Source organism: Tachypleus tridentatus, chromosome 8 (assembly GCF_004210375.1).
Source record: "Tachypleus tridentatus isolate NWPU-2018 chromosome 8, ASM421037v1, whole genome shotgun sequence".
NCBI classification, from domain to species: domain Eukaryota; kingdom Metazoa; phylum Arthropoda; class Merostomata; order Xiphosura; family Limulidae; genus Tachypleus; species Tachypleus tridentatus.
Genome location: NC_134832.1, coordinates 64,784,079 through 64,811,962, shown reverse-complemented (window position 1 = coordinate 64,811,962; position 27,884 = coordinate 64,784,079). Strand labels below are relative to the sequence as shown.

The following is a 27,884-nucleotide window of genomic DNA, read 5'->3' as shown; positions in this document are numbered from 1 at the left end:
AAGAAATTATCAAAAACATACATGAAAAGTGACAAATGTGTGCAGGAAATTATTAGGCATGAGATGTAACTTAACCGCACATATAAGAATACAATTAATATTAGTATAAGAACTTACTACTATGACAGGCCTAGACTTAAAAATTGAACACGCTAAACATGATATTACCACCTTATTAAATACAATATGTGATTTTGCTATAAAGTAAGAAGTAAGAAATTAGAAGTATCCTCAAAATTCCTAATTTACATTTTCTGATTTTGTGCCAAAAATCAAGAGTTTTCTAACATTTTAAAGTTTAAAATACCAAATGCTATAAAAACCACTAACCAGTAATATCAAACCCAAACAAAATTTTTAAAACTTGAAATAAACATAAGAGACAAAATTAAAACAAATTACGATGAATTTCAAAAGAAAAACAATTTGAAAAATAGAAAAAATAACTGAAAAATAGTCTGGTAATAAAGTAAGAAAATGTCGACTCACACATTTAAAAAATTAAAACCCAATTCATAACAAAGTAATTCATAATAATTCAATTTATCAGTTCAAAGAATATATAATATTATTAGAAAACTACAGTTTTGGTTTTCTGTATTACTACAGCACTAGCTAATTTCATCCTCTGTGTTAAAAGCTGATTTGTAACTTCAAGCCTTTACAGATTTGAACTAAACTTAATACAGATTTTTGTTTTGCGGTATATTTCAGTGCAAATTACAGATTCGTATAACATAGCAAGAAAACCTAAATATTTAATAAACAGAAATGGAAAGCTTGAAAAAATAGTGAATATTATCGTATCAAAACCGGATAACGAAAATAGTATTGTCACCAGATAAAACAAAAATTACATGACTAAACAAAAGATGAGAGCAAAAACATTAACACTCAGTTTTTTGAATGACTCTCACCAAGTATTTTTTTTATATTACCAACAATTGCAGTTTGTTTCCTTGTGACACCCACTTATCATAAAATTTGTTAAGGTTTATAGCTTTAAATACTTTATAGTGAAGGACAGTTTGCAACTAGTTAGCTTAGATATCGAATCCTTACATACAAACATGCTATTGAAAGATAACTGCTTTATGTATAGATTTGGTACTTAAATATGCTCCAAAGTTTACTATATTAAATAAATATATATTCTACAAAACAATTTCTTCTTCTACTTAAGGTTAATTTATATGATCAAGCTACCCCTGTAGGTAAGCACTCGAGTTAAATTTGTTTTTTACCATTTTGTGTGGTCAAGCTGATGGTATAGTTATGAGTTCTCTATTGCTTTCTAAATAAGCTAATTATTTTATTGAAAATTTGGCTAGAATCATGCTTTGTCGAATTTTAACTTATATTAATATTACGAATATTTAGGGATGTTATGTTTATGGTATTTGAGAATGAAGATCAGTAAACTTACGAACTTATATCATATATATGTGTGTGTGTGTGTATACGAAACTTAGAGTAGAATAATCGAGTACTAAGTTACCTGTTTAGTACTGTAGTTACAAGAAATAATCGAAAATAAGAATATAATTAATGTTACAAAACCTGTTTATAGGTTTATTTTCACATTTTGATAGATTCGCCTCGATTTAGTATAAAATTACTTTAGTTCAACTGGTGTATAAATTATGTCAATACGTAGAAAGTTTTGATGAACAAAAAGGCCATAATTGTAAAGGGAGTTTTAGATTATGGTTATCCGATTAAATTTATGAACGATACAGTTGAAAAATGTATTGGCACGTTTAACAAGTTAATACAGTGATCAGAAACTGTTGCTAACATTGCTTTTACTGTACATGGAAATGTGCACTACACACTTGAAATCTTCCGGACATTTTAAAGATTTATTCTCATTATCAAATTAAGAACGTTTTCAAACGTCTTTTGAAACTCGAAGATAACTTGCTTTCCCAAGAATCTCATGTCCTCAAAACTCAGATATAGAGTCCGAATTCAAGTATGTCAAAGGTAATTTGACTTATTTAGGCAGTATCAAGCGCCGGCTCTGAGAAAGGATTAAAAACACCCTCGAGTGGAATTTTCTCTTTCGTTAACAAACACTAGAAAGCATGAGATAGAAAAGCAGGACACACTAACTCACTTCTCAGGACTTTAAAATTCTATTAGGCTCTTCAGATGAAAGGATATTACACACCAAAGAAACTACTCTAGTATCACAAAGAAAACCACAACTAAAGAAAGAGATCTCTGCAATTCCCCTATTGTTCAAACATAAAAACGGTACTGAGAACACATTTTCACTTTGTTCATTTCACAAAAATGTTGGTAACTGTGACTACATCAAGAAAGTTTTTCTTCTTCTTTTAATCTCTCTTTTCTGCTGATAGAAGAGATAGGATGTTTGAGCCGTTTCGTAAAAAAACGTGTAATATAAGGAGTAATAGTGTTTTCTATAGGTCGTATTAAACAGTTTGTACAGACAGTATTGAGAAAGAGTACAATTATGTTACCCAAGATAACGTTGAAACGTGTGGGAAATACTTTTTAAACACGATGACTAATGTAAGATTCTAATTTACTTTAATGATAATTTTGCGATTATAATGAATAGAGTGAAAGAGATACACGTTATGATTATTCTAATAAAAATTTATTACTGGTCCTTTAAGGTTATTCAGATGTTGTTGTTGTTTCTCCTGTAAAGGAAATATGTTTTTTTTTCATAAAAACGTAGATGCAAGCTCAGACAATATAGTATATAAGTTCTTACATTTTTGTCGATACATGCTTTGAGTGTCGTAATATGTTTTTTCTTAAAGTGCCAAGATAGTGATTAATATTAAGCACTCACATTTATAAGGGCCCGGCATGGCCAGGTGCGTTAAGGCGTTTGACTTGTAATCCGAGGGTCGTGGGGTTAGAATCACCTACGCACCAAACATGTTCGCCCTTTCAGCCGTGAGGGCGTTATAATGTGATGGTCAATCCCACTATTTGTTGGTAAAAAGAGTGGCCCAAAAGTTGGCGGTGGGCGGTGATGACTAGCTGCCTTCTCTCTAGTCTTACACTGCAAAATTAGAGACAGCTAGCGCAGATAACCCTCGTGTAGCTTTACGCGAAATTGAAAAAGAAACAAAAACATATTTATATATGTCTTTTTTCAAATCCATCTACAAAACAACTTAAACGAGTTTTTAAAATTTTGCGGTTCGTTACTGTTAAAACATTTAATAAAAATTTTGAAAGACTGTATTCACAGTGAAAGTTAAACTTTAGATTTTTCGATGTCGAAGAATGCCAGCAACGTGTGAAAGAGAGCTATTGTTTTTTCTTCGTTTTCAAATTAAGAAGAACGATAATGCATTAACAACCATAATTTTGAAACCCCGTTACCAAGAAAACTTTTTCCTTCTTTTATTGAATCTATTTGAAAGGTTATACGTGGCAACACTGGAAGAAAAAAGGTCAACTGTGAAAATAAAGTGATTGTTTTAATGATTCTGTATAAAATTATGGAATATTACGGCATTTTATCGTCATCGAAATGACATATCAATGGATATGTGATCACGTGTTTGATTATAAAATCTTTCTGGATTTATTGTCTACGTATTGTTCATGTAGTACTCTGCTTAATGAAAATATTGATGAATAATTTTTATTGAATAACCTCTGAATAATTTGATTAGAAATAAAGAAAGTAACATTTCAAAATAAAGTACGCGAACCTATCACAGCTAAACACAACTTTCTAATACTTCTACATAATTTAATATTAAAAGTGGAATGTACACGAATAAATTTTAATTACAATTAAAAACGTTGGATGACCGTTAGGCCCGGCATGGCCAGATGGGTTAAGGCTTGCGACTCGTAAATATATAATCTGAGGGTCGTGGGTTCAAATCCCCGTCGCACCAAACATGCTTGTCCTTTCAACCGTGGGGGAGTAATAAAGCAACGGTCAATTCCACTATTCGTTGGTAAAAAAGTAATCCAAGAGTTCAAAAGTTGGCGGTGAGTGAAGATGACTAGCTGTCTTCCGTCTAGTCTTACACTGCTAAATTAGGTAAGGCTAGCGCAGATTGCCCACGTGCAGTTTTGCGCGAAATTAAAAAACCAAACCAAGATAGTTTTCTTATGTTTATGCTTGTGTGTTAGGGAATCGCTTCGACAGTGCTATTTATTTTCGTTAATCCGTTAGCACAGTTCCAGCAAAGTGTTTTTGTGAAGCTGTGTTTATGCAGTTATTAGACACGTGATAAGAAAATAATTCGTATAAACAGCCCAGTTTAAGAATATCATAAGTTCATCTTTTCCTGTCTATTACAATTATGACATTTTGTTCAGCGATTTATTGCTACATTGGGAAATGATTAAAAATGTTCATATATTTATAAATGAAATTTGCTTTTCAATAAAGCTTTCGGTAATTATCAAGACACGTTACCGTTTTCGTGACAATAAGGTTCGTATTTGGTGTTGCGTGCTCAGTGTGACACATAACCAATCTCCATGCTCATTAATAGTAAAATAAAACATATCCTTAATATTTTCTCTTGTTTCTGTAATTACTACAAGCGTATGTTCCTTTAACCACTAAAATTGGCTTATATTCTTTACTAGCTCCATCTGTCTAGAGGAATTACATTGTAACGACAATAGTTTAGTCTTGTATCAACCGAATAGCGGAATAAGCTGATTCTCCTATCAGTTAAGGACATGAAATACTTTTATACTGTTATATTAAATAACAAAACTAAATTTTACTTTGTAGACTGGATAGACAAACGAGTGTTTCAGGGATTAAGAAAAGCAAGCAAGGATAAGACTGATTATTGTTAACTTGTAATCAGAGCAAGTTACCTACTTACTGTAAAACAAGAAATGATAAGACTGATTATTGTTAAATTCTAATGAGAAGAAGCTACCTACTTGCTGTAAAACAAGAAATTTAAAGACTGATTATTATTAACTTGTAATCAGAGCAAGTTACCTACTTACTGTAAAACAAGAAATGATAAAAATGATTATTGTTAAATTCTAATGAGAAGAAGCTACCTACTTACTGTAAAACAAAAATGATAAGACTGATTATTAATAACTTGTAATGAGAGCAAGCTACCTACTTACTGTAAAACAAGAAATGATAAGACTGATTATTTTTAAATTCTAATGAAAACAAGCTACCTACTTACTGTAAAACAAGAAATGATAAGAGTGATTATTGTGAAATTCTAATGAGAAGGAGCTACCTACTTACTGTAAAACAAGAAATGATAAGACTGATTATTGATAACTTGTAATGAGAAGAAGCTACCTACTTACTGTAAAACAAGAAAAGATAAGACTGATTATTGTTAAATTCTAATGAGAAGAAGCTACCTACTTACTGTAAAACAAGAAATGACAAGACTGATTATTGATAACTTGTAATGAGAGCAAGCTACCTACTTACTGTAAAATAAGAAATGATAAGACTGATTATTGTTAAATTCTAATGAGAAGAAGCTACCTACTTACTGTAAAACAAGAAATGATAAGACTGATTATTGATAACTTGTAATCAGAGCAAGCTATCTACTTACTGTAAAACAAGAAATGATAAGACTGATTATTGTTAACTTGTAATGAGAGCAAGCTACCTACTTACTGTAAAACAAGAAATGATGAGATTGATTATCGATAACTTGTAATCAGAGCAAGCTATCTACTTACTGTAAAACAAGAAATGATAAGACTGATTATTGTTAAATTCTAATGAAAGCAAGCTAAAATTCTAATGAAAGCAAGCTACCTCCTTACTGTAAAACAAGAAATGATAAGACTGATTATTGTTAACTTGTAATGAGAGCAAGCTACCTACTTACTGTAAAACAAGAAATGATAAGACTGATTATTGTTAACTTGTAATGAGAGCAAGCTACCTACTTACTGTAAAACAAGAAATGATAAGATTGATTATTGATAACTTGTAATGAGAATAAGCTACCTACTTACTGTAAAACAAGAAATGATAAGACTGATTATTGTTACATTCTAATGAAAGCAAGCTACCTACTTACTGTAAAACAAGAAAAGATAAGACTGATTATTGTTAACTTGTAATCAGAGCAAGTTACCTACTTACTGTAAAACAAGAAATGATAAGACTGATTATTGTTAAATTCTAATGAGAAGAAGCTACCTACTTGCTGTAAAACAAGAAATTTAAAGACTGATTATTATTAACTTGTAATCAGAGCAAGTTACATACTTACTGTAAAACAAGAAATGATAAAAATGCTTATTGTTAAATTCTAATGAGAAGAAGCTACCTACTTACTGTAAAACAAAAATGATAAGACTGATTATTGTTAAATTCTAATGAAAGCAAGCTACCTCCTTACTGTAAAACAAGAAATGATAAGACTGATTATTGTTAACTTGTAATGCGAGCAAGCTACCTACTTACTGTAAAACAAGAAATGATAAGATTGATTATTGATAACTTGTAATCAGAGCAAGCTATCTACTTACTGTAAAACAAGAAATGATAATACTGATTATTGATAACTTGTAAACTTCCTAATTAAAGTAAAATTAAAATTCTGCACGATAATTAGTATATCTGACTACGTATACTCTTACGTTTTTAATTATAAAAATTAAAACGCATTGTTTTAATAGTTAGGTGAATAATATTTTCAGCTATAATCCCAACAATATCTCACAAGGTTCGACAAGCTTACAAGATTTAGGTTAGTTATTTAGCAATGAAAATAATAAAAGTGTAGTAATAAAAAATAAAGAATAATGAAATTAGATATATCCAAAAAAGAGAAGCTTACAATGATTATATTATATATATATAAATCTCATTGCATACTTATATGTAAACACAAATATGCACATCTAATGATGGAAATGTTTGTTTGAGATTGTGCAGCAAAATATTTATATATTTTATATATATTATGTATATATAAATCTCATTGCATACTTATATGTAAACACAAATATGCACATCTAATGATGGAAATGTTTGTTTGAGATTGTGCAGCAAAATATTTTAGTTTTTTTGTCACAATACTAAAAGTATTATTATCAATAATTATAGAATTAAGTTACTGTCAGACCGAATATAACAAAAGTTGGTTCAGAATGGTATCAGGGAAACAGAAAGTTTACTTTCTGCTGTCCGTATTATAAATCACGAGAATCAACATGCCTCGGATAAGTTTTTACTAACCGAAGATCTGTTTCTTTTGAAATGTGTGCAAAACTACTCGAGGGCTATCTGCGCTAACCGCCACTATTTTAGCAGTGTAAGACGGAGGAAGGCAGCTAGTCATCACCACTTTCCGCCAACTCTATTTACCAATTTTACATTATAACACCCCTACGGCTAAAGGGGCGAGCGTATTTCGTGTGACAAGGATTCAAACCCGCGACGAGTTGAGCGCCCTACCACTGGGCCACTAACCGAAGTAACCCGTATTACTGTAAGACTCTACCTTTTACAGAAATCTTTAAATTTATGTGTTTGTTTTTTCTCTAAGAAATAAATTACATTGTACACGTTTCTATTTTTACAAGAAAGTACTTTTACCATTCTAAAAAGATTTAACACTTTTGTTGTAAGTACAAAATCGTTTATAACAAATAAGTTCATAAGTATTAGCATTATCATCACTCGAATAAATAAAAAAGGTTTGACTTAATAATTTTGATGTTTAGTTATACATCGTCTTCCTATCAAGGTAGAAATGAATTATTTAATATTCCAGGAAAACAGTGTTACACTGCTTGACTAACTGATTGACCAAATGACCGAAACATTGTTGTTAGTTTTTTTTTTTTCAAATTTCTTTATCGCTCAAATGTCCTATTGACTCATGTAAAAGTCAATTGTAGCTTGATATAGCATAAAAGAGTCTTGAAACAGTGTGACTAGTAATCGGTTTATTGAACGTTCCTTTAATCTGTCCATGCATTCATAGAAGACTGGCATGAAAAGTTACAAATAGTCAATACCAAAGTTATTATTCAAGTAGCATCTCAACAAAATACAGAAGATAAATGGAATATATTAGCCAAGATCCATCTCAATATATTAGCACTAATTCATCTTAATAGAGTCAGCAGAAACAAACTGACAAACATTTACAAATTATTCAAAGAGAATGCTGCTGTGCACAAAAACACAACAAGCAATAGTTTATTGAATATGCAGATAAGATTATTATAAATAGGCATTTTATAATGTTTTATCACTCCAAATACAAAATAAAGTTATAAATGTTATGATTTTATATTTATATTTTGGCATTTGGTGTTTTATTTCTAACAAAAAACATCTGTATTTTGTTTGTTTGTTTTTATTCATGTTTTTTATAATTATAAATAGTAGAAAACAAATTTGCCTATTCACCTTCTCTATTCCAAAATTGGCTCGGCAATGCCAGGTGGTTAGGGCATTCGCTTCGTAATCTCAGGATCTGGATTCAAATCCCCGTCACGTCAAACATGCTCACACTTTTAACCGTGTGGACATTGTAAGTAACGATCAATCCCATTATTCGTTGGTAAAAAAATAACCCAAGAATTGGCGGTGGGTCGTGAACTATCTTCCTTCCCTCTAGTCTTACACTGCTAAATTAGGGATGGCTAGCGCTGATAGACTTTTTGTAGCTTTACGCCCAATTCAAAAACAAATAAACTATCCCAAAAATATCAAGAAAGTTGTTATCATTATTGTTAAAATAATAAATAATTGATTAGTGTAAATAAAATACCAATAAATAAAGGGAAACCAAGTCAAAGCAGAATAAGAAAGGTGTCATTCACAGTGGTTACTATGTTCGCAAAGGTATTTTTAGACGAAATAAAGCTCATTCCATGCGTCATAGTGCATAAAATAAACATAAAAAGTCATATATAGGAAACATTTCTTAATTAGTCCAAATTCATTTCATATATTCGCAATATTATACCTCATTAGGATCACATGTTTCTTCACCTTTGACTCCGTCTTTATTTCCTTATTTTGGTCTATTTTAGGAAGAAAAACTTTTACATTAATAAATTATTTATTTTCCAATTTTAAGTACAACAATAACACTATTTGTATATCTTTGATACTGTTAAAGCATTGCAAACTATAAATATGGCATTATGATAAAAGATAAAAAAACTAGATACGTTTTTGCTTTTTCTCTGTAGTAAATTCTACTTTTCTCAGAAGTAATAATGAAAAAGTAAAAACACTCATTATCCACATGAAAGTCCCTTATCATTACAGTGGTCGAACATACTAAAATAGCATTTTACAATAAATATATTTGCATGTTTAAACAATTCTTTTTGTACAACGTTTAAACGCACGCTATTTTGTTTCTATGAATACCATTAACCTGTTGAATATTTGTACTATGTATTAATTATAATTTTAAACAGTTAGTCATTATTTGATACACGTGATAATTTTGTACATGTTAAATAACATTCAGTATTGCTTAAGTTTTACGTGAAATCATAGTTTGAACTTTTATTGCTTTCAATATGTTTATACCATTCATCTATAATTTATTTCCTACTGGTGGCTTTCTTCGTATTTATATCAATAGCTTCTTTCTGCAGTCTTTCCCATCTCAAAGCAAGACAAGTAAAGACATGTTAGAACATTTAACTTGTCCGGCATGGCCAGGTGGTTAAGGTAGTCGAATCCTAATCTGAAGGCCGTGGGTTTGATTCCCCGTCGCACCAAACATGCTCGCCTTTCAGCCATGGGGGCGTTATAATCTGACGATCAATCCTACTATTCGTTGGTAAAAGAGTATACCAAGAGTTGACAGTGCGTGAGGATGACTAGCTGCCTTCTTTCTAGTCTTACACCGCTAAATTAGGGACGGCTAGCGCAGATAGCCCTCGTGTAGCTTTGCGCGAAATTCAAAACAAACCAAACACTTAACTAATTTCTAATTTAAGTAGCTGTGACATAATACCTTGTTAATATATATCAGATACATTAAAACTATTTATTTTCCCTGTCATTCCTGAGTTTTTAGACCCAAGCACAGCATTGCTTGCTGCGTTGAGTCATCACTGCGTTGTCGAGAGTGGTGACAAGATAGTTATCATCCCTCATCCTCGACTGTTTAACTATTTGATAACTAAAGGAATAAAAGGGGCCTTATTCAAGTTGAATTAGCTGGTGTGATCGAACTCTATGGTGAAAACGCACTTTCCTCGATTGCGTAAAGATTGAAGTTTCGCCCAGCAGGTTCACAAGGCTAAAATGTAGTCTGCCTGTCATCACTTGATTATTCTAACATAAGAAAAAGAGCAGGAACTGTGATTTTGCCACGTGCACTACTATACTCTTCCTGCCACTCATTATTTGAGAGGAATGGAAGGATCTAGATCACTTTATGGACATTAGAATGATTATGATCTCTAACACAGACGTTCTTTCATGCTGCATGAAAACATGCTTCTGTTTTCAGCTGGTTGCTGTTTTAGAAGATGATATCTCAGTATGAAGCTGAGAATATGGTTCAGCAGTTGCTCTAACTGCCAGAGTTTGTGCCTGTACGAATAAATCACTTTTTTTTTTTTTCATTTGGCCTTTTTGCGGGACCGCAGTCACAACGGGATGCCTTCTGCGCCAAAGCTTTCGCAGTCCTGGCTGGATGTCTAATATCACGTGACTTACTTCGTGCGGCGACTGTGAGCCGCCAGCCAAGAGCAGCGTGCACATTAGACAACCTCTCACGAGAGTGAGCATGGAAGTAAATTGTAGATCAAACTACACACTATTACCCCTTTCCATGATAAGCCAGTTGACCATTACCTGCAAACTGTTCACTTAATAAAATAGAGAAACCTTCAACATCTGACATTCCAATCATGAGAGACTTTTATGTCCTTTAGTCACCGTTATCTGAAATTCCAGTTTATAGCGGGCCAGTTATTCATATTCGTGCTACTGTTTTCCGCATTGTGTACACATCGGACCTCTAAGCCCCACAATCATGAGAAGTAGAATCTTGAAAGAAATCTGTGTTACTGACGTAAGAGTTGTCTTTGTTCTATTTTGTGTGCTTCTCACCAACGCAAAAGAAGGTAAGATATTTTAAGAATTTTTCTCATACAAGTTTTATGTGCCTTTTTTTTATTGACAAGAGTAGAAACATGTCAAAAATCGATATAGAAATGGAATTCTTGTTACCTGTGAACCTAAATCACTAAGATGTTTATGATTTGAACAATAACATTCCATTGTAATGCGTTGTCAGGGGTTCCTTAAAATGTATGTTTTCGGTTTTTTTACTATCCGTATTCATAGATTAAGTTCCATTCCTTTTCTGCATAATAATTTCGTAATGATTGAATGATCTTACAACGTTTTAAATAAGTTTTGCTGTGTTTCCTAGTGATTAAGAATATATAAAGACAACGATTACAATTTAATTTTAACAGACTTTTGAGAATAGAATGCACAGAAGATAAGTGTGAAATAATAATGTCAGTAGAGAAGAACAGTTTGTGATTTGTGAATGTTTAAACATAGCGTTAACTTAAGTTCATGGTAAGTGATCTAGGTTCTTGCATTGTTTTTTAGGTCCATGTTTCATGCTTATAAAGACAGATGGTGCTCAAATCCATGAACGTCTCAGTTTTGTCTAAGGGAAAATTTCCTGAAAATAATGCATTACATCACATAGGTTTAGAATATTCAAATTCATTAATAATTACTTATGAATATTCCAGAAATACATATTTCAGAATCAGTTGTTTTTGTCTTTTTTTTGGATTGGTTGTGTAAGTTATGGTGTTTTTCGTTCAAAGTCTCATGAACAAAAATACACAACATTGGTATCAGAGTATTAAATGACTCCCGCTACTACAGCGGTAAGTCTACGGATTTACAACGCTAAAATCAGGGGTTCGATTCCCCTCTGTAAGCTCAGCAGATAGCTCGATGTGGCTTTGCTGTAAAGAAAAACACACACAATATTAAATATGACACTTCTGTTTTCACAGGAGCAAACTCTCTATTCCAGTTTTTTAAACGCTTAAAAGAATGTAGTACCAACAAGTATATTACATCCATAATTCTGAAGTAGTGTAATTTGCTTTTCTTATGTAATAGTTTAGCAGTAATTTCTAAAGTAAAAAAAAAGCTATCCTTAAAACGTAGACGACCCAGAGATATTATTCAAAAGGGCACACTTTTTCATGTCTTTTTTTTCTCTTTTATTTCTTAATCGTTTTATAGTGATTCTAAGCGTCACTTTAATTTAAAATACCAAAATAAAAAACGCTCTTGATACAAAACAGGGTAAACCAAGTTCCCAGTTGTTATTCTAAATTCGTTTTTGATATGATAGTTATAAGGGTAAGTGTTGAATTATGACGTTAAAATATCATAAGTTTCTTGTAAAACAGTAGAAAATGGTGTATGTGTGTGTTGATTTTAATGTGACAGTGTATTAATTACTAAATGCAATAGCCTCCGTGCAGTGGCACTACGGTACGTCTGCGGACTTACAAACCAAAAATCGCGTTTTGATACCTGTGCTGGCAAAGCACAGACAGCCCGTTGTGTACCTCTGTGCTTAATTACGAAACAAACAATATAAAGTAAAACCATTCTAGCAAGACGTATATTTCTCAGTCAACTTAATATAGTATGCATACTAAATTAAAAACGAATACAATTTTTTTATCGTAACAATTATTGTTGGTGTGCGAATGAAAGTTCGTCACGCGCGGTGGGTGAAACGTTATTGATTTAGTTTACAGTCGCTTCTTTTTGCTTTCTATTTCATTTTAATCTTTTCAGATTAGGTTGTTTAAGTGCATATGAGCTACTCTAGAAGGTGGACCAAAGTTGAAAAAGAAATAAGAAAGAATCGTGTCAGTATTTAGGTCTTAGGGGAAATATTTTCCAACCAGTTTCAAATATCATATAGAAATGTTCCTGTTTCTCTGCTTGATAGAAAAAAGTGTTAACCATTTACGTCAGTTTAGTGTGTTTCTCGACTGATTGATTACTTTTATATATACTGTAGTCTTAAAACGAAATTAAGAGAAAAAACGCGACAGTGTGGGCTATATTTTGGGCGATGGTTGAGGTTGTCGCGAATTTATTAAAATATTGTTGTTTTTAGATATTCAACTAATTCCTTTCTGAAAGATAAATGTGAAATAAAATTAAGTTTCAAAATTATAAAATCTACTTTGAAGGCATGTCTGTAATTAAACTTTTTAATTGATATACTGTTATACTTGGTCGATTGAGATATGTATTTGAGATATCAATACTTTTTCATCTTGTATACTTTCTCTTCTGTTCCACCTAATTTTTTGCATTTCATATCTTACATCCATAAATTTACATTTTTCATACACAAAGAGAGTATATGACACTAGTATATTTACATGTTTTTGTAAAAATAATTTTCTTTCCCATAGCATCTCGTTAGAAGTACTTTATCACGTCATTCCTATCTTTCATGATTCCTCTGAATGATAATGAAACGTCGTGAGGATAGGTCTGAACAGAAGGCACAGAAGTGTAACAGTGTCTCTTCACTTTCTTCTCGTAGACACAACTGCCACACTTCATTATGTGATCTAGCGCAGAGCCTTCCTCTTCTAAAAACAAATATTTTATACGCCTTTCCATGTTACAAAGTATAAATGTAATTAATCCTATCGCCTTTTCTTGATGACGAGAAACCCACTCGAAATAAAAATGTATCTCAGAACGGCTGGTATGGATATTATCAGTAAAAGTGTTAATGCCCATACCAGCCGTTCTGAGATACTTATCGCTTTTTATTTCGGCCAAGTAAAAGTGGGACATAGGTTATAACAGTGATATATGTAAATATAATTTGTACCAAATAAAACAGGGACATAGGGTATAACAGTTACATGTGGGGATGTAATTTGGGTTAAATAAGAAAAAAGAAAAACAAATTTTTAAAGTAAAATTTATTATTATTATTTACCGTATAAGGACTAGAAGTTAAGGTGCCCAGTCGTGTTCCTTTTCCTTTAAAATATCTTCGCACTATGGCTGTTTGACAGATGAAACAGTAAAATCTCGTTATTCTCTCAAACAAACGTAACCCAGTAACTGGTGAATAGCTAACTTTTCTCTAGTCAGCTCAGAGCTAGGAACACCTATACGAAGATATCCCTTCTGCAGCTGTGCCGTAGAATTCTAAGAACAGAATAAACTTTTCCTTGCTTAGCTTTAGTTTCTACAGGCTGTAAAGCAAAGGAAAACCTCGGTTTTGCATTTTACTTCTTTCATGTAGCGTGAAATCACTTACAAGTTCTCTGAAATGTCAAACCAGCATGATCTTTGGTCACTTTTATTCTTGCATCTGCACTGAGCTTCGGAATGTATAGACATGGGTATTATTGTACTTTTCACTTCACATTATGTACAGTGAATCTGTAAAACATTGACGCGCTATAACTGAATAATGTATTTCTCATTTTAAATGAACTTAGTTTAGACCAGTAAGTAAGAACTCGTACCATTACTAGCACTGCAATGAATCGTATATACTTGTATATATGTTAAATTGCTTAAGCGCAACATCATCCATCATATTTTCCCTTTGTTGTTATTTCTTTCAACAAAACTCATTCGTTTCGCTTCTTTATTATAATGATAGTAGCAAGCTTATTTTGAATATACTAAGTTTATCTTTAAATAAAGCTAAAATTTAAAACCATTATTTATCTTCTTATGATCAAAATCTGGCTTTCTTCTTCAATCTTCTTCTTGCAATTCGTTGTTAATGAGATACTATTTTAACAGACAGCACAGAGACGAGGGTTAACCAGACTAATACTTATTTTGCTGTAAAATATTGGCACTGTAATTGGGGAACTTCAAAGAGCAAGAAAAACATTTGTATTATGAGGCTTACTTTCTTAGTTGTCGCAATCGCCCATAGAGTTAATGATAACCAGAAATATCTGTTATTTTACATGAAATTGATAGAAATGAGTTTTTCGTAATCCAGGTTATCAGAGTAATATCTTTTTCACTAACTTATACTGATTTGAAAGATCTGTGTGTGCTGCATGACGAACACTTTGTTTTTGAGAATGTTGAACGTTTCCTATATGAACTTCACACGTCATTTTGTCAAAATCACATCTCTGAATTTTTAAATAAAACAAAAACATGTTATATACTTGTTAAAAACATGAAATTTGTCTCCGGTTGCATCCAAAAACAATTTTGAAGTATTTTAAAGGCAAATGTGAGAAAATATTTTACCTTCTTTTATATTAGGTAGATTATGTTGGGAACATCATTTAGTTATAGAAAGTGAAGTATAGACATGATAATCGAACATAACTAATTGTGTAAATTCGTTTTTATCAAAAATCACTAGAAAAGAAAAAGTCTCTTCGAAGAATTATCCAGCAGCGTATTCCTGTGAATAATTAATGGGTTTTTATATCATTAAGTATATAGCCAATAAGAATTTAAATGGAAGTTTAGTCAATCCTGTAGTTAGTTCTTCAGTTTAAATTACGCGAATGTTCAATTATCATTGAGTTTGATGCAATTAATGAAGTCATTTATGGTGTATCGATTAATCGAGTAGAGTCAATTGATTTACCATTTATCATTTAACCTACAAAGATAATGATAGGTAGAAAAGATTTTTTATGTTAAGCACAAAGCTACACAATGGGATATCTATGTTATGCTCAGTGTTAGTATCGAAATCCAACTTATAGTGTTAGGGTGGACTTCAAAAAGTGCTTTAGTTACTTGTGTAATAAGTGTACTACTTTCTGTCTTCCTTTTTTTTTCCAGCTAGGCCTACTAACATGTGTACATGCAGTTTTGCGTTGTTTTTTTTTTCTGATGTATTAACCTATGCATATCAAATACCGAGTGTACTGTCCTAAATATAATTATACTATACATAGACACATAGAAAGCAGAAATCTGCTGTAGATAAGAAAGGAAAAACTAGCAAAGCTAAGAAATCTGATATAAAATTATACGTTGAATATCACTGTATATTATGAGTCTAGTGGATAAAATTGTACATCCATTTCTATCAGACCAGTTTAATCTTACAAGAAACGATGTTATCTGTTGCATTATTGTCTCAGAGTTATTCTATTGATTAGACTCAAGAAGTACGACTGTTTAACAAAAAAAACCTGGGTTTTTCTCTCTAGTTTTCAAAAGTGATAATAAAATAAAATAATTTCCACATTCTGGTTTATATCACTAATACCATGTTTAACTTTTAATCCATATAGACTGTCTAAGTAAAAGATAAATTAATTTTGCAATTGGCTTCTCTCTGGCTCAGTGGTAAACCTGATGGCTTATTATGCTAAGTATCGGATTTCGATATATGAGATGAGCAGAGCATAGATAGCCCATTTCGTACCTTCGTGCTTAACAACAAATACAAAAGGTGCATTTGTATTCTGTTCTTTACTATGAATTTATTTTAAAATGTTATTAAATTTAAAATCACGTTATAATCTATTATTATTACCTTTACATTTGATCAGTGTATTCGAATGTACCGATATCAGGGTACAGAAAGTAAAACTATGTGCTCAGTCTTTTAACTTTACTATAAACTGAGAAGGACATAAAGGATCCACAAATACTGCCATAGAAAAAAAAAAGTATTTTTGACCACTGGGTGGGAAAGGTATAAAATACGAGAGATTTACGTAATAAAATATACCAAAACAAAGGTGAATTAAAGCACTGGATTTTACTTTCTCACTGGGTGGGAAGGGTATAAAATACGAGAGATTTACGTAATAAAATATACCAAAACAAAGGTGAATTAAAGCACTGGAGAGATTTACGTAATAAAATATACCAAAACAAAGGTGAATTAAAGCACTGGATTTTACTTTCTCCGTTTCAACGATATGTGAAACATTTACCATTACACTTTATTCACGTTTGCAGCTTTATTTACTTCAACCATTATAAAGAGGTAGCGGAAACGGGAAGAAGTGTCTTAACATTAATGCAAAAGCTGTTTTCAATATAATCTAATTCGTTAAAGTATTTCAACACAAAGAACAACTATTACTATGGAGTTTCTTAATTTAAATGACAAGTGTCTTATTTACATTTTTCTAAATAACAATTTTGAAATTCATCATTACTTTTATGATGCCAGATTTTTAAGTTGATGATACAATAATGTATTCTTTATTTACTATTTAAAGATTCTGAATATGTTTTACTAAATTAAATAATTATCATGTGTTAATTTTCATGTATATTCATGAATGTAGGAAAACTGATTGATTGAGACATTTTTCTGTTTTAAATGTTAAAGGCATAATGCTCTCCAGTGGCTCAGCGGTATGTCTGCGGACTTATAACACTAAAAACCCGGTTTCGTTAGCCGTGCTGAGCAGAGAAGAGATAGCGCATTGTGTAGCTTTGTGCTTAATTCAAAATAACAGCAACGTTTAGGAATTTGGATCCTAAATAGTTTGACATTTACTTGATATACTCTAAGGCTACGTAAATAAAAATATAATTTCGTTTTATTCGTGTGAAAAACGTTACTGTAATATTCATGAAGTATTCTTATTTCGTTAAACGTTATGTAATTTATGGAGGTTATCACATATTCTACAGAAAATAATTTTTACAATAAAAACAAATTATATTTTTATCTTAAAATTAATTTTAGTACATTTTAGTATGGTTTGTACTGCTCCATTTAAATTGAAAACTTTCAGGTGCGATTTCATTTCATATTCTTCAATGTAGTTTGAAAACATTTAAGTGTGATTAAAGACATTGTTTCTCATTAAAGCTTATTTATAGAAGACAACCATGAATCTTTGAAAAAGCCTGATATCACGTTTAAAATAAGCAAAGATGAATTCAGAGACGTTTTCTGCCATTGCCCTAAATTTTATTACTGAAAATCAAAGTAATCTTTATGTTTCATCGACATTTATCATATAAAATAATACTGATACCCACGAGAAATTATTACGTTTTATTATTTTTACAGTACATTATTCAACACGTGAAGTGAAAACTTTAAAGCTATATTTAACTAAAACAAGTACTCTTCGCCACTTTCACAGTAACGGCGCCCATACGTCCGAAAGTCTATACAAAAAAGCTATACCACTAACTCTTACCCTGCTAAAAATATGAAACTCAATTTCACGGAATTATTTTACCATCAATCTAGCTGGAATGTTGAAAGCTAATAACGCCCTGAAATAAAGTTCTCAGCTGATAAAGATTCGAGTTTTTTTTATCTAATGTCAGAGCAATTTAAGGAGGGTATGACAATGAATGTAAAACTAAACTTGATAGTATTTACAAGATCAAGTGGTAGAACACTGATTTTTTTAAAAATTGAAGTTTAATAATTTATAATAAGATCTCTAATAAGCTATACAAACATTAAGTGTAATAACGTATTTCAAGGTACATGAAACGGTATTCAATAGATAAATTATAACCAAATTACCCGAAAGAGGACCACAAACTACCTGGAGGGGTCATCTGTTTAAACCACTAGCATCACTATACAGTAATGTGTTATTTTTCAGTCAGTAGACACTAAAGTGAAATCACATAAGAGACGCTTAACGTGGCACTTTATACTGTTGTGACATCAGTAAAAGTACACGCATGATATCAATCACGAAAAGAATTATGTACTCTGTATACATATATATATATATGAACTTCAAAAGGAAAATCTAGAAATATTTGTCACTATTAATTTTCGTCTTATTTATTCTTTAAACAGAGCGTTGTTGGGAACCCAGTAATATATATATATATCTAATTCCTAAATTATTTTCCCCTTTACGCACAGAAAGGCAAAAAAGTCTACACCCTAAAAAAAGTTAGATGTAAAAAAATAAGTTTCAATTACACTACACAATCTAACATACGTATCGAATCTCAGCCATTTTCCCAAAAGATATAATGTTTCGTGCATACGTATAAAGAGAACTCATAAGTAGAACTTATTACGACAAAAGGTTTGACTAAAATCAAACCAATCTTGCTAAATTAGACAGATTACTGAGGGAATTGGATAAGCCTTCAAAAATTCCTTTTATCATTACATTTTAGTTTTTATGTCTAGCTGTTTTATTTCTTAATCGATTTATTTTTTGACGCATGCAAGCTGTAGTTTATGTTATTGACTAAAACAGGCCAAAACAATACTAAATTCAGTGAAGATGATTCAACTGATTTTATTCAGAATCCAGAGTCGTGTAATGATATGCGTCAAAAGTCAATCTCTTGAGAGTATTGCACATATTCATAGTTAAGACTGTATATACAAACGGATAATAAAGGTAGTATTGATAAAAGAGTAGAACCCACACTGCCTATCGTACGATGAGAGAAAACAGTATCGCTAACTAATTTCTAATTATTTAAGAAACTCTAGTTTTGTTAATTAAACTAAATTTTCGAAAATATATTTCAATGTATTTCCAGTCCTATTATAATCCGTTGCTAACAAACACCTTAACATACTTTTAAAATGCTATTCCTGTCAATAGTGAAACGATAGAAAATAATAACTTTTCCATACACAAAGTTCAAATAAATAAATGTACGCTCTATTTTTAAATCTTTATGTGCTAAATTTGTTGTTACAAATTTCTACCTTTTTTAACGCATTATCAGATTCTTAAGACCGTTTTTCTTACCCTGTAGCTAGTAAGATAATAACAAACATACTAAGTTCAAGCATGTTATATTAAGATGGTTGGTTTAAATTTGCGCTAGCAGTCCTTAATTTAGTAGAGTAAGACTAGAGAGAAGGCAGCTAGTCATCACCACCCATCGCCAACTCTTGGGCTACTCTTTTACCAACGAATAGTGGGATTGACCGTCACAGTATAACGCCCCCACGTCTGAAAGGGTGAATATGTTTGGTGTAACGGGAATTCGAACTGGCGACCCTAGGATTACGAGTCGAGTGCCCTGACCACCTGGCCATGTTGGGCCAATATTATGATGAAAATTGAACCCTAAACGATTGTTGCAAAAATGTAAATTTTTCATGCATCTTAAATACGTGTACATCAAATAGTATTAGCATCGTATTTTAAGATTAATGAATTTTCCGGTTAATTAATTATATGTTACTTGCAGATGAACAAAGCATCTTAAAGTTTGTTTTGATGCAAAGTGTGTATGTACGTCTCATTTATCAACTATTTGAAATATCATTGTATATAATAAATGTTCTGTGAGCTTAATAATAAATACAAGATATAAGAATTACATCATATAAGGAGATAAGAGTTATTACTTTACTTCAGTTTTTGTTTGAAGAATTGAACAATAGAATTTGTATGAAACATTTATGCTGCAATATATAAAACATAATAGATATTTGTTTTAAATAGCCTTAAATACGAGTTACTTTTATGAAGTTTGTTCCTTTTAAGTTTAAATATACATGAGGTCATTTTTTTCCCAAAACTTCATTAAAAACTAGGAGTATTGGCAAATTGGTAAGATAGATGGAGTAAATTGTTAGCTGTTAAAGGTAAACAATACATAAATGTACTGACGAAACTGTTCTTTTCAAGGGTATTTCCCCTCAGCAATAACAAAATCTTTAATGACTCGTTGTCTTAGAATGATAGTAGGAGTTTGGACCTCGTCTTATGAAAACCTTAAATAGAAGTTAACTATTATAGTGTTATGCAACTAAAGTGTTCCATGTATATGTAGAGTAAATGTTACTACTTAATTACAATCATATTCGTTATATTCTTACCCTTACATTTTGAGCTCAGAAAAATGGACAGTACCAAATAAGTTAAAAACGATTTACCTCCAATATATCAGGGCATTAATGTTTGTTTTATGTTCGAAGATTCAAACAGTAATTTATTTTGAATGAATGTCTACAGAAATAAAAAGCTCTGTAAAAGACATGCCAAGACAAACTTGAACATTAAATGCACAATCCTTGATAACATTACATTTTTTCTTTGTTCTGTCAGGGGTATTTACAAGTGTTTCTAAAGAATATTATAAATTATCTTCGTAACATGTGAGCACCAAAAAAAATGATATTTATAATATTAAGGCCATTTGCAAAAGAAGAGAAAATATTAAATTAACGTCTTGTAAAAATGTTCATTGTGAAACATGGAGATTCAATTATACATGTTTTAATGTATATAGATGATTAAGCATATTTTATGAAGAGACGAGCTAGAATAATATTATACAATAATAAATAAGATAATTGTCAAAGCTAAAAGTCTCTAATACGGCAGCACATAGCCACAATTTTGCGACTACTAAGTTTTACAAAATACGTGAACTGAATGCTGTCCTCTATTAAGTATACAAAGCTCAAAATAAATCTTTAAACGGTAATTTAATTTTCACTATGTTATTTTAACAATTATACCTCGTAGTTTTATTTTTAACGTGTTTTAATTTAAGAATATTACCATCTTATTTGTTATATTCGTCAGTAGATAGAATGAGATAATTGCTATCTTATTATCTGGAAAAAACATTCGAATTATCTAAATAGAAAGACATGATGCAGACTAGAATGTGAAAAATAAGCTTGATGTAAAAAGATATTCATGTTAATAATCTTATTTTAGTGTGCAAATAACTTTAAAATATCACAAAGTATGGAATGGTAATGTGGTTTTATAAATAAAATGTTATTTCCATTTCATTGTGAAATATGTAAAATTAGATGCGAGAATCTTAACATAGAATGCTTTTCGCAACCAAGTTCTTATTATTGGTAATTAGTTTGAACTCGATAATTCTGCTTAACCTCTGTAAGTTTTAAACATGCAACTTTCTCAATACTGAAGAATGATTTTAGGAAATTCTATGCGTTGCTCGAATTTTATTGCTTCTAATTGGCTAATTATTATGTTTTGTACTAAGTAGCTGCAGAATAATATCTTGACATCTTTAACGAACATGTATACAGAGGTTGAATACATTATGTTAAAACGAAATCGGAGCCTAACCATATCGTTTTAGTCTGCATTGGTCGAACCATACATCTTCACAATAGTCCTGCAGTGTAGTTTCTGTTAAAAGAAGCTCGATTGTAAAGCCATCATGTCCGAAGCATATCTCTCGTTATTGCTGTATTTCATAAACCATTTAATGTACGAGGCTCACAATTTTTCAGCGTTTTTTTTTTAACAATTCACTCACAATGAAATACATAAGCGACTTCAACGGAATAGTATGGTTTCATTCTCAAGCTGATTGAAATAGTGATGAATAAAGTACTTAAACTTTTGTACACGTGACTTATGTCACTTTTACACATGGATGTCCTTGATTATGTAGTGTACTATTGCTTGTGACATGTGGACTGTGTTTTTTCACTGATCGCTTTTATCATAGAATCACACCTGTTATAGAATTCCGCACTTCACTTACCAAGGCCGAAGTACTACTTATTGCAGGTCTATTTCTGAAGGGCACTAGTGTCTCAAACTGATCTATATTATTTTGCTTTTAAATAATTCTGCGCAGCAGAATATATCCGTCTTGGAAATGGTTAGTTTTGAGTCTCGCTCAAAGTTACACGAGAGCTATCTGCGCTAGCCGTCCCTAATTTAGCTGTGTAAGACTAAAGGGAAGGCAGCAGGTTATCATCATCCACCGTCAGCTTTTGGGCTACTCTTTTACCACTGAATAGTGGGATTGACCGTCACATTATAACGCTGAAAGGACGAACATGTTTGGTGTGACAGGGATTCGAACCCGCGACCCTCGGATTACGACTGGAGTTTCTCATCCACTTGGACACGCCAGGCCGACTTGGAAATGCTAGATTTCTGATCTGAAAATTTCTTTATGATCCAATTTATGAATATTTTGCGTCGGAAAGGGTAATTGAATATTATTCTCAAAAGTAGTTAATTTTTAGTGGTACACAACCTACGAGGTCTGTTCAAAAAATACGCGGACTGACGTCATAAAACAAAATGTACTTTATTTAGAAGTTACAGGTCTGGGACCCCTTCAAAGTACTCTCCTCCCCAACGCACACACCTATCCCAACGGTGTTTTTACTTGTTGAAACAGTTCTGGTACGTGTCTTTTGTAATGTCCTCCAGCTCCTTCGTCGCATTTGCCTTAATCTCGGGAATCGTCTCAAATCTTCTTCCTTTCAAGGGTCTTTTGAGTTTGGGGAACAAGAAAAAATCGCAAGGAGCAAGGTCAGGTGAGTAGGGGGGTTGGGAAGAACAGTGATCGAGTGTTTGGCCAAAAACGCAGGAGTTCTGAAGGCCGAATTTCGCAGCAACGCGGTGCATCTTCAATTTTTCGGTCAAAATCTCGTAACAAGATCCAACTGATATCCCACACTCTTCAGCAAGCTTCCTGACAGTCAGACGTCGATTTGCTTGCACCAGGGTGTTGATTTTGTCGACGTGTGGGTCGTTAGTTGACGTGGAAGGACGTCCAGGACGCTCATCATCTGCAATGGACTGTCGAACATCCTAAAAATGTTGCTTCATAGCAACATCACCGTAAGCCGTGTTAAGCATAGCAAAAGTTTCAGTTGCAGATTTTCCAAGTTTAACACAAAATTTTACAGCAAGTTGTTGCTCCTTCAATTCATTCATTCTGAAATTCGCCAAACGAAAAATCGCACTTCACTTAAAACCGCGTAGCTAATACACAAATGAAGATATCTGCAATCGGGAAATGGCGTCTTAATCAGCTGATCTGTGCAAACCTAGTGACACCAAGCGGATTCCCCTGGAACCAACTGGAGCCGCGCAATTCAAACAGTCCGCGTATTTTTTGAACAGCCCTCGTATGTATATGTGTGTGTGCCATCAAAAATGTCAGAATGTAATTCTCACAAGTTGTTCTTCTATGACTTTAAACTAGATATAATCATCGCCTGACTTGTTGATTTGCAAACTTAAAATCAAACTAAAAATAAAATTAATTTTTTATAGATGTTGAAACTAGGACAATTTTGGGTTTTGTTTGTTTGCGTTAAACGCAAGGCTTCACTATTGGCTGGTAATGCTTTGTCTAGCACGATTATCGGAACCCTATTTTTAACGTTATAAGCTTTCATGATCACGGAAAGGAAGCGTAGTTATAAAAAAACTTTCAACTGTTTCATTTATTTTTTACTATATAATATTGCGCATCTATAAATATCGCTAACAAATGTTCATCATCTATGAAATAATCTACTTGTCTGATTATTTTTTGTCTATTATAGGAATAGGAACGTGTTTCTTTTTTCTCATTTTTCTGAGAAACGTAAGCAAATGTAATTGAACAAAACGCGAAGTAATGCATTCAGCTAAACCCGGAGAGTTTTTCCCTTTCTTAATGCGTTCAGTCTTTAATCTGGGGAAATGATATTAAATCATACACTATTTTTATACTTACTTCTCAGGAAGATATGAACACTGAATTTTTCTCTGCATGATAGAAACTTGAGCTTTAAGTTTTCTTGCATGCAACTGAAAAATTTGCTGTGAAGTGAAATACGTAAAGAAAATACCAATGTGTTTAATGCTATTATATACTTACAAATTAAATTTTGTTATTTATGTATAAAGTTTTAATAATTAAAACAAACTGACGACAATATTTTTTCTCAAAAATGAAAACTGTACCTTAGTATATATTTTTTGTAACACAGGGGCTGAAATCTGATTAAAAAACATTCTGGTTAATACAATAATTTTTAGTTGGTTTATATTGTGTTATATAAACACGGATGATATATCCACGTACATTATTGGGAGGTTATTCTTGTTTCTTTGTATTATACACTTTATAGTAAAAATATGGAAGCCATTGTTGGCACTCAGACAAAAAAAGTTGTAAATTCATAACTACATGGAATGTACTACAATAGGGTTTATACGTTCACTACAGATACTTCCTGAACTATATACCATGTTCCCAAGAAAGTTGCTGGGAAATAAAGAACTGGCGTTACTGTGAATGACGTGGCAAACCCAACTATCAGTACGTAGTAATTAATAAAGTAATATTTCATATATTTTCAGTTCCACGAAACAAGCGAACTAGAAAGTGATAACCACATTTCATTTCAAGAACATATGTACAGTGATGACGAGGCGATGATTTATAGATACCACATTTTACGCTGAATGTTATAAGAAACAGAAAATACGCGAAAATCCTGATGTTAACACTTCGATTTACGCCATGGCTGTTGTATTCAGTCGCATTACGTCATGTCTTGTCATAAATGATTAGGTACCAGGTGCGCGATTATATTTCTACGCCTGCGTCATACTAATAGGAAATATTTTCGATAAATGGTAGATGAATGTACATCAGCGCTATGTTATTCTACTTGTCTCGACAGTTTAACTTTTTATTTATTTAGTCAGACAAATCTCAGTTCATCCATTTTAAAAAGATAGAAAACGAGGTAAAATTTTGATTCAAATAAGCAAATCAGTTTAACTAATACATTTCCTTAGTCAGATAAATATCACTAAAAACAAATATATCAATGCTATCAGTAAAGTTAATTGGTGCATCTTCTATTTAGAACATTATAAGTAAGCGATGCTTTGCACACTTTACCACGTGCTATACATTTTGTTAATTACATGCACGTGTGCTTATCCATATTCATCTTTTTGGCTAACTAATAAAGTGCTGACTAAAAGCACTGAGAGATAACAATATATAATCATATCCATTATTAAAAATAATTTTTCTTCATAAAAACCTATTTCATGTTGTACGTACATGTCTTAAGTTATACTTCACCAATTCCATCCTGACGTCATCTACTAGGATACACCAAACATTTTTCAGATTAAAGTAGTCTTCACCTGAGATTATTAATAGTGTTTTAGGTTCTATTTCAGCATAGAAATTATTTTTATTTAACGTTTTTGCCACTATTTCTGTGCAAGTAAAATGATCGTATCGTCATCGACAGTTATTGTAGTTTATTTTGATAGATTTCGAGTAAATCTACATGTTAGTTGTCGCTATTTTTCAAGGAATAAACAAGAGAATGGGCAAGATAGTTAACGCCACCAAACTCTTGGACTAGTCTTGTCAGACCGAATATAGGGATTTGACTGTTACTCTAATAACGCATCCACGCCCCCCTCAAGGCGCGGAAAGTGATATTTTTTATATTGTAGCGAGGTACTAACAATGTGTCTTCGGCCACATCATTCAGTGTGCTATACATTAACCCGCTCTTGAGCCTTTGTTATGCGTGTGTGTGTTTTCTTATAGCAAACCTACCGAGGTTCTTGAGCCCACCGAGGGTATCGAACCCCTGATTTTAGCGCTGTAAATCCGTAGAGTTCCCGCTGTACTAGCTGGGGGTCTTTGCTATGCAAAACTTATCTTTCCAGTTCAAAAAGGTTTCACAGTGTAAATTATTTGAAATATACATTTAACTAAATATATACATTGCTGGCCCAAATCTTAAAGCCAATGAACATAAAGAAACAATATGCATTTTGCTTGTTAGATTCAACCACTTACTTGAGTAGAGCTTCAAAAGATGAAAATAAGAATAAAAAACTTTTTTAGCATTTAATAGGGAAAATGTAAACATTATGAATTTAGCCTAAATACTGACTGGTTAAAAGTTTAAGACCATACTGAAACGAAGCGATAATCGGTAAACATGTAAGGAAATTTATTCATTTGTGTTCAAGCATTAGCGTTGTCAACATCTCCCACTGACATCTTCTGTGTTACATTGGGTAAAAACACGGCAAAGGCTAAAAAGTTGACAGAGTTTGAACGTGGCAGAATTGTCGAGCTGTAAAAGCAAGGTCTCTCTCAACATGCCATCGCTGGTGAGATTGGGCATAGTAAAACTGATGTTGTAAATTTCTTAAAAAACCCTGAGGGATACGGAAGGAGAGTTTCAAGTGGTCTGCCCAAGAAAATTTCGCCGGAGTTGAGCAGATGGATTCGATGGGTTGTCCGACAAGACACCAACCGATCGTCAAAGCAGATTAAGGCCCTTACGGAGGCAGAATGCAGCTCAAGAACAATAAGACGGTATCTACAAGAGAAAGGCTTTAAAAACTGTAAACGGCTTCAAAGGTCACGCCTCCTTCCACATCACGCAAAAGCTCGGTTAAACTTTGCTGAGAAGCACCAAACATAGGCCGTAGAAAAGTGGACGAAGATTTTGTTCTCTGATGAGACAAAATTTAACCTGGATGGTCCAGATGGCTTTCAACGTTACTGGCACGATAAGGATATCCCGCTAGAGACATTTTCTACACGACACATTGGAGGAGGTTCCACCATGATCTGGGGTGCTTTCTCCTTCCATAGAACAATGGAGCTTCAGGTTATACAGGAGCGTCAAACAGCAGCTGGCTACATTGGCATGTTGGAGAGAGCATGCTTATTGACTTGATCTTTCAGCAGAACAACTCTGCAATCTACATTGTCCGCAGGACAAAGGACTTTTTCATGGCGAATAACGTGATTCTTTTGGACCATCCAGCGTGTTCGTCCGAACTGAACCTCATTGAAAATATTTGGAGGTAGATGGCAAGGGACGTCTATAGAAATGGACGTCAATTACAAACACTTGGAATAAAATTCCAGCCAGCCTTCTGTAAACGCTTACATTGATCATGCCAAAGCGAATGTTTGAAGTTATTCGCAATGACGGCTGTGAAACTCACTACTGAGATCTCTTGTTAGGCATTTACTACCCTGTTTAGGATTTCTTTTTGCTATGGTCTTAAACTTTTGATTAACTAGTATTTAGGCTAATTTCATAGTGTTCACATTTTCCCTATTAAATGCTAAAAAAGTTTTTTATTTTTATTTTTCCTTTTCTTATTTTCATCTTTCGAAGCTC

At 32.4% G+C, this 27,884-nt stretch overlaps 1 protein-coding gene across 9 annotated transcripts in view; it reads left to right on the top strand.

Moving 5' to 3' along the window:
• LOC143222543 (protein amalgam-like) overlaps positions 1-27,884 on the top strand; it is a 313,846-nt gene that overhangs the window by 138,583 nt on the left and 147,379 nt on the right. Inside the window, exon 1 of one of the 9 annotated variants that reach the window (XM_076449168.1) lies at positions 10,683-11,085. The exons of 5 other annotated variants lie outside the window; for them this stretch is intronic. In XM_076449168.1, the coding sequence (XP_076305283.1) occupies positions 10,995-11,085 (91 nt within the window). In that variant the 5' untranslated portion in view covers positions 10,683-10,994. Of the gene's footprint in view, positions 1-10,682; positions 11,086-27,884 lie in introns of those variants that run through there. 3 more of the 9 variants (XM_076449171.1, XM_076449172.1, XM_076449169.1) reach the window with 3 other exon arrangements.